We start from the raw sequence: 16,393 nt of genomic DNA, 5'->3' as shown, positions 1-16,393 counted from the left end.
CATCAAACCATAAAGCCGTGATTAATCATTCACTTACAAAAATTCCCACCAAAGCATTTCTTTAAAACAGCTATGGATGGAAATCAGCAGACTCAGGAAAGGCTAAAAGTCAAAAGGTTTGGATTTCCAAGTTCTAGGACTTACTCACAAAGCCCTAAACTTCTATGCCTCAGTTTCTTCAGTGTAACAAGTAAAGATATTAATACCTTAATGGGTTGTTCTGTGAAGTTCAAATAAAATAATATAATATGCATTAAAAACAAAGTAAGTGTAACTGAGCGCAAGGAGCAAATCTGGACCTGAGCTGGAAGTCACTGCCTGTCTACAGCTTTATATAGGAATGGAGGCAAAAGCAGCAGGAACTTTTCTTCAGGACACTTGGCATCCAGGGATTAGCAGCCATGAAATTATAATATAGGCAGATGCATGGGAAATTGTAACTTTATGCTAACATGGCCACATGAATTTATACTTGATCAAAACCAGCAGAATGATTTGGAGTTTAAGAGCACCAGCTCTAGAGTCACATTGCCTGAGTGTGAATCTCAACTCTGCGGAGCTTTGAGCAAGTTCCTTAACTTCTTGGGTAGCCAGCTTCTAGGACGATCCCCGGAGCTCTCTGCGGCCAGCACTGATGCCCTTGCGTCATGCCCTTTCACATTGTATCAGGGCTGGCTTGGGCAAGCAATAGAATACAGCAAAGTGATGGTGAATCGCTTCTGAGGCTAGGTCACAAAAGGCTCTGTGGCTTCCTACTTGGTTGCTCTCTTGGATCCTTCTTTCCACCCCATGGACAGGCCCACATGGTGAGGAACCGAAATGTCTAGCTAACAGCCACGTGACGGAGCTTGGACGTGGATCCACCAGCCCTGGTCAAGCTTTCAGATGACACCTTATTAAGACCTCATGAGGGACCTGGAGCTAGAACCTCCCAGCTAAGCCACCGCCGAGTTCCTGACGCACAGAAATTGTGAGATAACAAATGTTCGTCGTTTTAAGTGTTGGGGTCATTCATTATGCAGTGATAAATCACTAAAGTACCCTCTCAAAGTAAAATTTACATTTCTGTAAAAATGGAGACGATAACAGAACCTCTCTCAAAGGGTTGCCCTAAGGATCAAACGAGAAGTACGTTAAAAGCCCTCAGCCCAATACCTGGCACAGAGAGAACACATGTTAACTATTATTACAGGTCCGCATGCCTTCTCTTCCGTAAGTGAGGTGGTCCTGCATGTGTTTACAGTCACGTTTCCCATGGCGTCAGCACTTCGTTAAGTACATTGATCCAGCTCTAGTTAGTCATTTTACATTGTCTTTCTCTATCCATCGACTGGGCAAACAGTCTTCCCTTTTCCTCTCTGATCACTTTTGGGATGAGAGGCAAGATGTGTATGAGAGAAATTTAAGGGACATACTGTGGCTAAGGAACCACAAGCGCTGACCCGAAAAAGACCAACCCACTGACCTCATGAGCACTTGACAAAGGTTGACAATAGTTAGCTGAGCTGGCTGAAGTCAACTCGGGCTTTTACGGAACTCACTGTTTAGAAATTGTCCTCTGAAATATACAAAGCTTTCGTTCAGGCTCATTTATGGGCTTTTAAACCTGGAACAGATCCTGGACTTCCTCGGACAAACTTCACAGTTGTTATCTTTTCTTTCTCTGATTATTCCTGTCTCCTTCACATTTGGGTTTCCTTTTATTACTGATGGATGGGTGAGCAGTCAAATTTCCTATGCACTGAAAGAAGATATGGAGGAAATTCACTGCTAAAGCAGTGAAAAGAACAAAAGAAGAACAGGTATGTTTCTATCCCACAATAAAACTCAATAATAAAACTATTTGACAAATATTTCAAAAGCATAGCCTATAATATAATGTGAAAGGGGAAGTAAAGGGATCACATATTGAGTCAGAGGTTTTATTACCAGTAAGCCATGAGGATTTCTATACTTCCATTAAGAGTAAAGTACATTTATCTATTTTACTGATGACTCTGGGAAACTGAATGTTTAAATGTAATATCCTTCTATAATAGAGTATCTGAAGGGTTTATAATAAAAATACAGTCTTTTATTATATACACAGAAGGAGGTGAACTTTTAATTTTGCTGGACGAAATGCATAATTCCTGACCTCAGGAGTTTTTATTCTAAAAAAAATACAGTAGTATTAAGCTCATGCCTCTCTGCCTCTCTCTCTCTTTCTCTTCTGGGTGTGTTTAGTTCTGCTAAAGTCAGTGTTTCATATGGAAACACTTAACCTTCTCTTGTCGACAACCTCTCAGGGGATGAACTTGGTTTTGCTCATTTTGTCCTCCTTTTGGCTGTTTATTTCTTAGCTTTCCACATGATCTAGGACTTTGTTTTTCTATCAAAATCTTCTTCCCTCCCCTTCCCTTCTTTTCTTCCCTCCTTTTCTTTCTATTCATCTTTCCTCTCTCCCACCTCCTACCCTCTTTCCTTCCTAGTACTTTTTTTTTTTTTAACTTTAAACCTAGATTGACAATATGGAGAACATTTCTTGGGTGGTGACTCTGGATTCTTTGTAAGAATGCTGTCCTTCATTGTGGCACAGCCCAGGAACGAGATTGTTGATTTAGTGAAAATGCCACATTCCTGGGCTTTCATTTATGATAAAGCAGCAGTTGAAACAAGATGATTTTTCTTTTCTCCTGAAATATATGTGTGTGTATGTGTGTGTGTGTGTATATATATATATATATATATACCAATTAAGAAATATGAGAAGAGAAATAACTTGGGTGTTGTTTCTTAAGTGTAAATAAAGCATACAATGAAACCACATATCCACCCAGTTGCCCAAGAGGCATCCTTAGCCACCCTCCCGTTCCTTTTACGAAGTCTAATTGTTCACATTTTTGCGTAGCCTGATAGCCTTCAAATTCTGCTCCGCACCATCAGTCTTCTGGGACGCTTCCCTGTTTCCCCTCTGGCCTTGCTCCACTCCACCCACATTCCCACCGTCAGGCCCAACAGTCCAGGCATGTGCAAGATTCTCCAGTAGTTCTCATCATCTGCAGGTTAAAATCAACTCCTTTTGCTTCTGCCCACCCTGCTCTTCTGCTAGGAGTCCTTTTATGATCCAACTGAGGATGCGATCTTGTGTCTCTGTGACTCATAAGGCGTTTATATTTTCTGGAAAACCTTATCTCCAGACACTGATATTAACTATTTGAGCATCCCTACAGAAGAAACTTCTCCTGAGAAGACTTCCTTGACATTCCCAGAAGTAATCCTTCTAATCCACAGGGAAGTTTGCTCAAGTCTCTCTAAATTATTTTAATGAATCATAATGCTTTGATGGAGACACATGAATCTCTGGAGAAGTCCCATCAAAAGACTGTTCTTAAAATATTTGTCCAAATTTCATATGGGGAAGAGACTAGGTGTGGTTTAAGGGAAATGACAAGGCAGCCCCTCCCCAGTCTGCATGCCCCACCCAGCAAAGCAAAATCCCCCATAGTTAACTTGACCAAATCCCCTAGATGGCAGTTGCATGACCCCCCAGGCCCCTAGGCCATTTCACTGCCTATTTCAAGTGGTTTATCAAAGTTCAGTGTTCCTTCCACTGTCCTTAAGGAAAGTGCTGATTATTACAGTTTTACACCCATCCTTCCAGTGATGCTGTGGTGCCTCAGTGATGTTCTGGAGACAAATGGGCTATCCAGGTTACTTTGATTTTTTTGCATGTTTGTCTCCTAGTAGATATAAACCTCTTGAGGTCAGAGAGCTTTATAAATTTTAATCTTTGTATTTGCAGCAAGTAGCACAATGCCTGGGACATAATGTCAGCCATGTGAATATTTATTGATTGTATGGATGACCCATTTTTTTTTTTTTTTTTTTGGTAAGATTTTATTTATTTGAGAGAGAGAGAGAGAGAGATCACAAGCAGGGGCGGGGAGTAGAGGTAGAAGCAGACTCCCCACTAAGCAGGGAACCTGATGCAGGACTCGATCCCAGGACCCTGAGGTCATGACCTGAGCCGAAGGCAGATGCTTAACCAACTGAGCCACCCAGGCACCCCTGAATGACCCATTCTTACAACTAAGCTTTGTGTGTGTGGTTGTTTAAATATACAAAGTATCACTTTATGAAAACAGTTATATTTTAACACAAAGTCAAAGTAAGGGAACTGATGATTGCCATTGGATTATCTCAAGTGGTGGTAACCATTGCTTTCTTAACTAAAAGTCATTATCAATAGATCAGCACACTCAGGTATTTAACCTTTGGTACTTTTGCCCTGGCCCTGAAATTGCCAGGCAAACAGTTCTTGACAGCTTCACAAACTAATTCTGAACTGTCCCCTTGAAATCTGGAGAAGACCCCTCAGTGTGTGAGCACTGTCTACACATTTCCTGGTTGACTAGACCATCCAGAGAGAATGCTTCAGTTGGCTGACTAGAATGTGTAATACTGAAACGAAAGTAAATATTTACTTAAAAGGAAAGTAAGGCCAGAAGAAACCCAAACTAGATGTTCTCACTTGTTTGCATCCAATAAAGTGTATCCCATTACATGAATGTTTTATAGTAAGAGCTAGAGTTGAACTGTCAGGCAAGCTGAAAATATGAAGGCGGCTTTAAATGAAAGAATCCACCAAACATCACTGATCCCACCCCGCTCTGAATATTACCATGCACACCAGCTTTATGATTTACTATGACATATTTCTATAAATGGTCAAGTAGTTTTTTCTCTGCACCTTAACTCTCTGATTAATGCATTTTCATCGTCCCGGAAGGAAAAGAACCTCGGTTCCCCATGTAGTCTTTTCTCAAAACTGTATTTTGGGGATGTTCCTTCTCTTAATTTTTTCCCTCCTTTTATGACATCCCTACTACTGCTTGAAGCCTTTAAACACCACATCTTTTCCTTTGAAGGTCCCAACTACAAAGGTTTTTTTTTCTTTAATTTAAATCATATTAAATTTAAACATTTAAACTTGAATTTAATAAAAAGAAATCCTAAGACTTCTCCTTGATTGCGGGAAGTATGTATTTATGATACAAGGCTCTCGCAGCCTGCACACTGGAGACCCCACCAGGGGCATCTAGCCACTCCCTAGAAGAAGCAACAACTCCAGGGAAGCCTCAGCTACAACCTGGTGCACGGGTCCAAGCCCCCAGCAAGATCCTTAGTTCTCCGTGTGCTTAGTGTGGTAAGACAGAACCCGGTCCTGGTCTCCAATTGCCTTATCTTTTGCAAATGGTTCAAACTTACTGCCTTCGTTCAGCAGAACCACGGGCACGGTGATGACGGTGACGAGCGCAGCGAGCCCCAGCAGTCCCAGGAGCACCTTCCACGGCGTCTGCAAGCCGGTCAGATCGTATCCAGTTAGAGCGAGCCCTCTGGCCCCAGTCTGGCAGAGGCAGAGTGTCGGGGCCCGCGCTGCACCCTAGGCGGCGGGATGTGCCCATGGGCGAACATCCGGAAGAGGGGCACAGTGGGCTGAGAGGGTTTGGAGTGCGGAGGTTGCAAGAGCGGTTGCCCTTGAACTTGTGGCATCAGAGCACATTAGCGTTTGCTTCTCTACGGCCTCCTGCACGTCAGAAGCCGAGTGAGGGAGAAGCCAAGTGAGGGTTCGAACTTGCGTTTTATGGGTGGCTCTCTGCGTCCTCCCAGGCTTCGCGCCTGGTACTAGCAGAAACCCCGGGGGGCCGAGCCCCAGGCGGGGGCTCTGGGACGGCCCTTCACCTGTCACAGGGTGGCCCTGGAGCTTCCGCCGAATAGGAGCCCGTGGTCCCGTTCCTCGAGCTTCGGGGTCAATTTGGGGGAGAGTCTGGTGAAGAAGCACCTACAACGCGACCCTGGGGTTAGGGAAAGGCGCTACTCACTCACCTTCATCGTCGGTGTGGGCCCGGAACTGAGTGTTCGGAGCAGGAGCGCAGGCAGAAGTCAGGCGAGCCGCGGAGACGGGCGTCCAACTCCACCGCTCGGGGCCGCGGAGTCACTCTGCGCTCCCAAGTTTCTGCCACGAGTTAAACATTAGTGAGCGCTCAGACCGTTCGGTATAAAGGCCGCGGGCAGGCTGCGGGCGAACGCGCGCCGGGCGCCCGGCACTGGCATCCCGGCCGGAGGGCGCCCGAGAGGCGCCTCCCCCGTGTGCAGGGCGCTGGGCGGCAGCCGGGGCGCGCAGGGTGCAGGGCCCCCGGGACGCGCGGGCGGGGTTGCGAGAGCCGCGGCCGGGGTGAACCTGCGTCTGGCACCCGGCGCGCACACGGTAGTCCGCCGTAGCGGAAAGGGACCTTGGCGCTCGGCTCCCATGGGGTCTGCAAACTCAACGGCTTACTGCTGGCAGCCCAACTAAAACCCAGGCCCTTGTTTTTTTTGCTAGTGAAAGTCTGTTGGGAAGTAGTGGGGTGTTTAAAGCTTCTGGAAGGCAAAGGGAGAGAAAAGGTGATTGTGTCTTTGTGAATGGCTCTTAAAGGCTAAGTATCTGAATTCACCCTCCGCAGGGAATTTCCAGCTTGTCTTGCAGGCTTACCTTCTCATCAAGATGCCAAAAATAACAAAAACACTTATGTGGAACATACTTTTTCCCGGGAGCTGCTCTAAGCATTTATTGTGTTTATTTTACAGGGAGAAAGTCCAGGCACAGAAGGGTTAAGTTACTTGTGCAAGTCGCTCAGCTAGGAGGTCCTGGAGCCTGAAATCAGAATCCATGTTCTTAACCATCGCTTCACACGGCTTCTCATCTTTCAGTCTTGCAAAGAGAGTTTAGGAAGGGGAAAAAGGTTGGATGTGGCTTCTCCCTTCCTCCAGCTCCCCGCTGTGCCCTGTAGGTTCATTCCTTTCTCCCTCCCTTCCTGCCCAGTAGGTTCCTTTCATCCTTCCTTCCTCCCATCCTCTGTGGCATTTATTACCATTTATTCTGCCCACTCCCCAAATATTTGAGTGGTTGCAAGGTGCCAGACCCTCTTCTGGTTGCTGGAGAGAGAGAAATGGGACAAGATGAGGTCTGTGCATTTGGCATTCAGTATAAAATGCTCTGGAATACTCTGGTAAACATTTGCCTTTAGGGTCTCTCTATACTTACTTCCTTTCCTGAGGATGAGTACTCCCACCCCCTTAAAGGCCTCTTCAGCTTGGGTTCACTGCAGCTGAAAAGCAAAGCCTCAGTGTCCATAGTTAGAGGTAAAAGATTAAACATGCAAAGTCCTGTGGGATATTAACACATGGTTATGAATAAATTCAAGTTTTCATCCTTTATCTCAAGTGCTGACTTTGCTTCTAAACTCTTGACCACTGGTTGCTCTTGATAGCTCCATATGCTCGCCCACACCCCCCTCCAGGGGCTCAAACTGAACTCTTCACCTGCTTTGTCAATTTCTCCCTGCCCTTCTCTGATCATCTCTGTCTGCATTAAAAGTGTTCCTGTTCACCATTCACAAAAGCTGAAAACTTCGGTCATCTCAGGTTTTCTTCTCCATTCTCCTACTATATTCACTTGGCCATCAGTTCCTCTCATATCTGCCTTTACAAGTGTCTCAAATCCATCCACTCCTCCCTTTCCCACCTGCTTAGAAGGTGAGTCAATAGGGCTACTGGAGCCTGTGAGCTGGGGCCGGGAAAAGAGGCATCCAACAGGACTACAGGAAATGGTGCCATGCTGGGGGCTCAGTGTTTGCCTCTGCTTTCACCGGTTTGTACACAAAGCAATGGGGGAGGGAAGCCACAAGTCACATCAGCCTTGGGGGGGGAAGGCAATACAGCTGAGCCCATGCTTAGCCTCCATGCCTGTACCAGGGCACTGTACATTCGGCAAGGGGAAGCTGGAGGGAGGTTGGCTGACATCCACGGGACAGATAATCTTGTTCTCTGGAGGGTATTCCATGAGACACAAATACCTTCCCACTCTTCCCACATCAAGATAGTCCTTCCCAAATCTCCCCTACCCCAACTTCTTTATCACCAGTCTTTCAGTCTTGTTTTTTTCCGAGTCCCTAAGGAACCAGCTGGCCAACACATTAGCTACCACCTACGAGTCAGTGTTGATCTTGTATCAGGCTGTCTGTCTTTCCAGACAAAATGGAAAAACAGCTGTAATAAAAGTTCTGTCCCTTAGGAAGATTTCTCTTCCTACCATATTTCAGGGTATCCCTGAGCGGGTCTGTGACGGGGAGGCATTCACTTGGGATTGGTGCCGGCTCACTTTGCATATATGGCTGGCTCTTCCTTCCTGTTGCCTGGCTCTCTAGAACTTTCTGTGGAGCTGCAGGTGTGTGCTGAGCGAGAGACATGGAAGCGTTGAGGAAGCTGTCATGAAGCCTAAGCTCTCTGCTCATGTGCTTTTCTTGTGCCTGCTCGACCATTTGGGCTCTTCGGCCATATCTTAAAAATACCATTTTCACTTCACAGGATGCCACTCCTCCAGAAAAGACATGTTGGAGTCCTAATTCCCAGTATTTCAGAAAGTGACCTTATTTGGAAATAGGGTCTTTACAGAAGTAATCAGGTTAAAGAGAAGTACTTAGGGTGGGCTCTAATCTAACGTGACTGGTTTTAAGAAGGGGAAAGTTGGACACAGAGACAGACATGCACACAAAGAAGATGAGGTAAAAAGACACCAGTTGATGATCATCTCCAAGTCAAGGAGAGAAACTCGGAACAGGTGCTGCTATCACAGGCTCAGGAGGGGCCAACCCTGCTGATCCCTTGATCTGGGACTTCCAGCCTCCAGAACTGTGAGACAGTACATTGCTGTTGTGTAAGCAGCCGGCTTGTGGTACTTTGGTACAGCAGTCTTAGGAGACTAATGTGCTTGGCATTCCCTGATCATGCTTTCTGTCTCTACCAGGACCCTCTGGAAAGAGAGGAGTTGATTTTCATGTAGTGAATAATTGTTGACGGCTGTAGCCAAAGTCTAAGATGGGCCCAAAGTTTGGGGGGTATGTTACTACACATGGATAGATAATTAATAAATTGGCAAAGAGGGCATGCCTTGGTTCTAAAAATCCTAGGCATATACTCTGTGATTCTCTTCTTGGGGCTTGCCAGAGGCTTTGTACAGGATCTCTAGCTGCCACCGACATGGCTAATAACTATTGTGTCTGCTAGGTCATTAAGATCCAAATATCAGAGCAGCCTCAACTTGGGAGCCCTCTCTTGCTCCAGGCTCCATTCAAAATAGACAGGCTTAGAGGCTATTGAGCAAATGGGTTGGAAAAGCACATCCAGTTGTGGTATATTATTTCTCCAAAATCTGAAGAGTTCTGGCAAACATTGCTCCTCTTCGTGGTGGGCATACAAGGAATAGTGACTTATCTTTCACTTTAGAGGGGATAGGCTGACACACTCTAGACTACTGAATTCCTTGAAACTTTGCACAGTTTTCATGGGATTGACCCTCTACTCTGTGGCCATATTTGTCTTACTACAGCACTTAAGGAAATTGCTACTTATTGTACTTGAGGTCCAATTAACATAATGTTAACCATGTGATGGACCGGTGTGATGTTCCATGGGATATTAAGATGATCAAGGTCCGAGGAGACCATACTATGACAGAGAGCAAGAGAGTTGATATAACTCTGAAGTAAGATGGTAAAGCTACACTGCTGACCCTTCTAAATGAAGGCAAACTCTTTTGGACAGTCCTATTAATTAGATCAAGAAAAAAATATTCTTCAGGTTAATAGCACCCAGATACTAGGACTGTGTTGTTGGACCCAGTAAAATTACCACTCTGGAAATGGCAGCTGAGATTGATTATCATTTTCCAGAATTCATCTTACTTTTGCACTGGCTGAACAGGGAAATTTATTGAGTATAGGATAGAGAATCAGCATTCTTGCATTTTTTTGGGTTCTTAGGTAGTGACAGTAATCTCTACTCACCCAGGGATGTGGTATTACTTTTGATTTTACCATTTGGACGTGAAGGAGGGACAGTTCCAGGGGCTTCCACTTGGTCTTTCTTACTATAATGTCCCTTCATGAGCCAGGGAGTGCAGACTCTAGAAGCTGAAAAAGTAAGGAAAGGAATTCTCCCTTGGAGCCTCTAGAAGGAATGCACCTCTGACGATACCTTGACTTTAGCCCAGTAGGACCTCTTTCAGACTCCTGACCTCCAGAACTGTAAGATGACCCATTTGTGTTGGCTCAAGCCCCCAGCTTTGTAGTTACTTATTATAGCAGCAAGAGGAAACTAAGTCACCACTGGACCATAGTGGTGTTTTAACTCCATAAAAATGAGTATAAACCTAGAGCCAGTGTTTACTAACTCCTGGGAGGTCTGAGCATGTCCCTTTTAACAGGCCATTTTCAAAGTTAACTCTACATCACGTGTCCTCCCAAGGAAGACTTGGAAGAGGACGAGGTATTCAGCGAGGCAGCTCTGCAGGCTCCTTCCTCAAGATCTGGCCTTCATTTTATTTATTTATTTATTTTTATTTTATTATTTTTAAAGATTTTATTTATGTATTTGACAGAGAGAGAGAGACAGCGAGAGAGGGAACACAAGCAGGGGGAGTGGGAGAGGGAGAAGCAGGCTTCCCGCCAAGCAGGGAGCCCGATGCGGGGCTTGATCCGAGGACCCTGAGATCATGACCTGAGCTGAAGGCAGACGCTTAACCCACTGAGCCACCCAGGCGCCCCTCTGGCCTTCATTTTAAACATGGTGTTCTGGTCTGAGAATGCACTGGTTTGAGTCTGAAAACATGATGGGAGGCCATGAATTCCTATCGTGGCAACGTAAGGGAGATTTCTGCCCCAGACCTAGAATTTTTCTGACTGCTTAAATCCAGCCCTAGTTTAGAATGCTGCCCATCTCCTTCATTCTTAAGTACCTCATGATAAGTGAACCACCATCATTGCGGGTGAAACGCTCTGGTTACCATGTTATCCCTGCGGCTGTTTATGGGAATAACCCCTTTTAAGAACCCTGAGTGTTGGGGGTGGGGTCACCTATAGAGAGCTATTGCCCTGCAAAGATGCAGCCAATGTCAGATTGCAGCACAGAGTAGATAAAAAGCAGAAGGAATAAATACTTTGGTCCCTTTCTCCTACTTCTCTACAATACCTTGCTGATATTGGCTGAACCCAACTAAAGGCAGAGGGCAAAGGAGCCTGGATAATGGGGCATGCTGTCTGCAGGGGTCAGCCGCATAAGGCAGTGGGCAGGGAAGATAAGGCTGAGGAATGAATGGGAGGGCCCAAATGAAAAATAACCAAATAAACAGCCCAAGACCATTATAGTGTGTATTATTTGCTAAATTGTCTCCTCATAAAGGTTGGAAATACTCCATTTATTCTTTTATCATTTTCTCCCATCCTTCGTTCTCTAGGGCCTAGGGAAATGCTCAGAACACATCAGTAGTCAATGTATTGAAAAATGAAAACATGAAATGATAAATGAAGAAAAAATATCTGAAATCTCTCTCTGTGTTCTTGGGGGTTGGAACCAGAGGCACGGAAGAAATGGGATCTCACATGTAGAAAGGAGGGAGAGAGGGAGGTTGCTGAGGGCAGAGGGAGTGGTGAGAGAACTGAACAGATTTTCTTCCTTGGCCTTGGCTCTGGAGGATAAGTAAAGTAAGTGCAAAGGTTTTTATTTGTTCTTCTGTTCAGTGGACAACTACCCTCCACATAATCTGCCCCACTTCTCTGGGAATGAACTCCTGCGGCCCAAGCCAAATCTCACATCTCACCTCCATTAAAATCCAGATTAAAACTCATTTTGTGGGTGCCTGGGTGGCTCAGATGGTTGAGCGTCTGCCTTCAGCTCAGGTCATGATCCCAGGGTCCTGGGATCGAGTCCCGCATCGGGCTCCCTGCTGGGCGGGAAGCCTGCTTCTCCCTCTGCTCGCTCTCTCTCTCTGACTCTCATGAATAAATAAATAAAACATTTTAAAAAATAAAATAAAACTCATTCCGCAGCTTACCTTTAACATTGACCTCATCTGTTTCTGTTCAGTTTTCTGCTCTTCCTAACAACCATAGTTTGGAAGATTATTCTGCTTGTGTTCTAGATGGAACCTATTTATAACAAAATATCTACCAAGAGATACATAAAAGATAGACAGCTAGCTGGGTAAGTCTATGGACTTAGATATAAGGAAAGGAGAAGTTTTGGGCCAAAGGAATAACTGCACTCAAAAGCTGAATGAGAAAGTTGGCGGATCTTCAGGGAATATCTATTAGGTTTAGTTTTACCAGGATATAGGGTGTTTGAGAGTGTTGGGAAGTAAAGATCAGTTGTGGAATATTCTTCAGTCTCAAATTCAGTATTCAGCATGTACTAGGGAGCCACTGCAAGTTTTTGCCAGAGAAAGGAACCAGGTCATACCTCAACTTGAGGTGTGAGAATCAGGCAGTATTTCGGCTGAGAGAGAGAACAGCTAGAGAGGGGATGGAAGGCAATAAGCTCCATGTTGCAAAATTAATTGGCTGAGTGCTTCTCTCTGTGAAGCTTGTCATAAAAGAATTTCATCGTGTTGATTTGTACTTCACTATAACTCTCTAAAAACTGTTTCAGCTGTGGTTTGGGGTGTTTTCCTTGCCCCAGTTAACAATAATACTAAATAAGGGGTTCTTGTCACACTTGGTGGTCAGGAAAGGCGTTTTGCTACCTGTTAGACTAGACACCAGCCTAAGTGGGAGGAGACTTCTGTGCTCTTCTGTTATTGGTGTCCTTTGGAGTCTGTGGTTTTGTTTGTTTTGTTTTAATTTGGAGAATTTGCTTATTTTAGTCCCTGACTTAAGAAATAATTCTATGGCTTTATGAGCAAATGTGTTTGAGATCCTTAAAACCACATTCTCACAAAGTGGCTGTGGCTATGGTGACCTCTCCTCCTGAGTGTTTCCCAGACTTTAAACATGTGGTGGGTGTGCTGCTGGTTACGCGCATTTATGAGGCTGGAGTTAGTGGTGGGGTGGAGCGGCCGCGGGGCCATGGTTGCTATAATGGAAGGGAAGAAGTTGCAAGGATCAGTAGAACATGGCTAAGGGTCCCAAACTAAACTAAAAGGGGAGATGTCATTGGCCATGGGAGGGACCGCCCCCCCATTCTCTTCTGAGTGGTAAATCACATAATCGGAAAGTCCTGTGTCAGAGGCCTTCCTGATTTTGTTGTGGACAGTTTTCTGGATTATAATAATAAGGGGGGAGAAAAGAGTCCATGCTTGTACCGGACTAGCATGCAAACTAAGTCCGTCATTTCTGTTTTGTTTTGTTTTTTAAAGATTTTATTTATTTATTTGACAGAGAGAAAGATAGTGAGAGAGGGAACACAAACAGGGGGAGTGGGAAAGGGAGAAGCAGGCTTCCCGCGGAGCAGGGAGCCTGATGAGAGGCTCGATCCCAGGACCCTGGGATCATGACCTGAGCTGAAGGCAGACGCTTAATGACTGAGCCACCCAGGCGCCCCAATTTCTGTTTTTTTTTTAAATTGTGGTAAAATATATACAACATAAAATTTATCATCTTAACCATTTTTAAGTGGACAGTCATTTCTTTTTACCTAGAGTAGTTCAAAGTTTATCATGTAATTTTATTTATTTGTTTTAAAGATTTTATTTATTTATTGAGAGAGAGAGAGAGTGCCTGTGTGTGCGTGAGCGGGGGACGGGGTAGAGGGAGAGGGAGAAGCAGACTCCCCGCTGATCCCAGGACCCCGAGATCATGACCCCATCTGAAATCAAGAGTCGGAGGCTTAACCAATTGAGCTGCCCAGGCGCCCCAATTTATCATGTAATTTTAGCGGGTTAAGCATACAGCTTAAAATTCTTCATTTATGACTCTTCTTTTTCTTGCCAGGATGGTGGAGTTCAACTTCATTCCTCTCATCATGTACTTTCTGGACTGGCATCTGGTTTCTGCTGCTTGAGCTGCTCTTCATAAAGGAGATATGGCATGGAAAAGAATACTCTGTGGAAAATTGGATCTTCTTAATGATACCACATGGGAGTCTTTGATACGGGGGTATGCAGAGAGCTTTATTCTGGTGATATTCCCCATGCTTTGAGAGAAGAAAGGAGAGTAGTTGTAGTATTTCAAACAGAAACTAAACCAACTGGGAAAAAGTTTGAAGAGCCAGAGACCGCAAGGCAAATGTAGTCTAAGAGGGATGGTCAGATGCTGTTTAGCTCTGTGGCTGGAAAGAATAGTTTTAGGTAGAAGTATTTACAGAGGCTCTATAGCATGTTTCTCATTTTTTATTTTTTTTTAATTCTCTACCCTTCCCCACTCCAGGCTGGTTTTACTATTTTAGATATTTTCTTTTCTACCAACTTCCCATGAATCTTAAAGACCAGAGATACAATGTACTTTTCTTTATGTATTATATGTTCTCTATATATCTGTGCTTCATATATAAGAAGAGTAATTTTTTTTTTTTTTTTTTTTTTGCCCCCAAGAACCACTCCTGGTGATATTGCCCTCATTGAGAATGCTTGCTGTATAGCTAATGCACAGTTCCAACACGAATGTGGCAATTACTCAGGATCAGCAGACTGGTATTACTCCTTTAGAGTGCGAGTTCCAGCATATGAGAGCTATACTGAGTTCATTCTGGGACAGCTCTGAAATCTTAATGCTGAGAAGCTGCATACATACGCAGATAATGGCCAGACTATATATGACAATTGGATTCTGACTCACAACTTCTACAGCAACCTGCCCAGGGTGGCCAGGTTTCTAACTTGGAACTAACCAAAAAAAGATCAATATGCTCTCCAATCCAATCTTGCAAGATATTCCACTTCTAGTTAGCCTGCCTCCTGTTTTCCCATGCCAATAATTTCCAATCAGAACTTACCTGAAGTCCCCCGCTTTTTTTCTTTCTTTTTTTTTTTAACCTATAAAGCACTCCCACTCCCCTGCCTGCCTTTGAATCCAAATGCCAAGTGATGGTGGTTGACTCCCTAGCTATATCAAGTTCTGAAAAAATAGCCTTTGATTGTTCTTATTTGGGTGGTCTTTGTTTATTTCCATAATATGTAATGAAGGTATAGCCATGGAAGACCTTACATGTTTAAAAAGACACCATAAATAATAATTCTCTCATTTCTCTATTCCAGTATTTCAACAGCAAGCATACCTTATTCATTGGTATTTGTTTTCTTTGACCTCCCCAAAGGCTGTTACAACATCATTTTTCTAGTCCTGTATCAGCCACGGTATCTTAATAATTTAGATGGTGTGCCCACATTTTGTGGCCATTTGACTGTAGCAGTTATAATGTTCAAAGATGCTTGGAAATAGAAGCAAGTGCTAAAAAATGTAGGTTTAAGTCACTCAGTAGGAGTCTTATATAGAAAAATACATAACTACTGAGTTTGTTGAATACTTAATGTTAACTTTGACTTTGATGGCGCCCAGGAAAAGATTCAGTGCTCAAGTGACTACTTCTTGAGGATTTCATTACAACTGTTTATCTCTTCAAACAAAAACAAAAAAACCAAATGTTTATCTCTTTCTAGTTAAGACTTTCCGTCACATCCCTCAGTGTGTTAGCATTAGTATGCTGGCAGCCAAACTATAAAATAGTTCAAAAGAAACAATGGATTATGAATTTGATTAGAAATGTTAAAAAACAAAATTCAACTGAGTAAAGTAGAAGATGTGATTGGCTTTATTAAATAATTCATCAATCCAGCAGTATCCCATCCAGCAGGCTGAAGGAAGCTTGGAGAGGCTGTACATAATGGAAGGTCTTTATAGGAAGGAGGGTAGGACAAGGAAGTTGTTAACAAAAGAAAAAGAGAGGATTATTCCAGGTACGGCAACCTTCCCTTAAGGGGAAGCGCGGGGGGCGGGGGGGTCTTTTGAGGTGGATTACCTCATTTTCCTTCCGGGGATGGTGAGCCCATGGGACATATTACCTGATTGGTGCTTATCAGAAAATTCCCGACGGTCCCATGAAGACTACATTTCTGGAGGAGGTTGGAACTGCAACTAGATTAGATATGAAGTCTCGGTTTGGTAACTTGGTTTGTGTGGTTCCATTCTGGGTCTTTGGCATTCTTTTTAACAGAAGATTGATTCTAAACCAGGTCATGTGGTTGTGAGTAACATCGCAAAGACCACCCAAAGTCCTTCGGATAGAAACTAGATGATGGCCATGAATATTGCCATCAGAGGTTCCTCAATGGGCAACTCAGGGCTCTGGCGTCTACAAGGAAGACCAAAAAACTTCAACATGGTAAATCTATTATGCAGATTTACAATATATATTTTAGGAAATATTATTATGCAGATTTACAATGTATATTTTAGGAAAACTTTCTGATATCCTGATATACAGAATACATATATTCTGATATACATTCAGCCTTAACTTAACCAAGGTTCATACTTACTGAAATGCTACTTTGCCAGCCAGTGTACCGGGAGTCTCACAGTGAACAAGTCAGGCCCATCACGAA

The 16,393-nt window shown here is 44.0% G+C and overlaps 1 protein-coding gene and 1 pseudogene across 2 annotated transcripts in view; one reads left to right on the top strand and one right to left on the bottom strand.

Annotated features, from left to right (window-relative positions):
* Positions 1-6,118, bottom strand: part of DPP4 (dipeptidyl peptidase 4) — a 77,603-nt gene extending 71,485 nt beyond the window's left edge. Inside the window, exons 1-2 of one of the 2 annotated variants that reach the window (XM_028113133.2) lie at positions 5,869-6,118; positions 5,251-5,338 (exon numbers count right to left, since the gene is read on the bottom strand). In XM_028113133.2, the coding sequence (XP_027968934.1) occupies positions 5,251-5,338; positions 5,869-5,874 (94 nt within the window). In that variant the 5' untranslated portion in view covers positions 5,875-6,118. The remainder of the gene's footprint in view (positions 1-5,250; positions 5,339-5,868) is intronic. The other variant, XM_028113134.2, reaches the window with a different exon arrangement.
* Positions 6,119-12,805: 6,687 nt separating this feature from the next.
* On the top strand, positions 12,806-15,580 carry LOC114216487 (eukaryotic translation initiation factor 3 subunit E pseudogene; annotated as a pseudogene).
* Positions 15,581-16,393: the final 813 nt, after the last annotated feature.

This window comes from Eumetopias jubatus, unplaced genomic scaffold (assembly GCF_037043125.1).
Source record: "Eumetopias jubatus isolate StellerSeaLion01/CBP00866 unplaced genomic scaffold, mEumJub1_p1.0 scaffold_3, whole genome shotgun sequence".
In the NCBI taxonomy this organism is placed as follows: Eukaryota; Metazoa; Chordata; class Mammalia; order Carnivora; family Otariidae; genus Eumetopias; species Eumetopias jubatus.
This window is presented reverse-complemented; position numbering and strand designations above follow the sequence as displayed.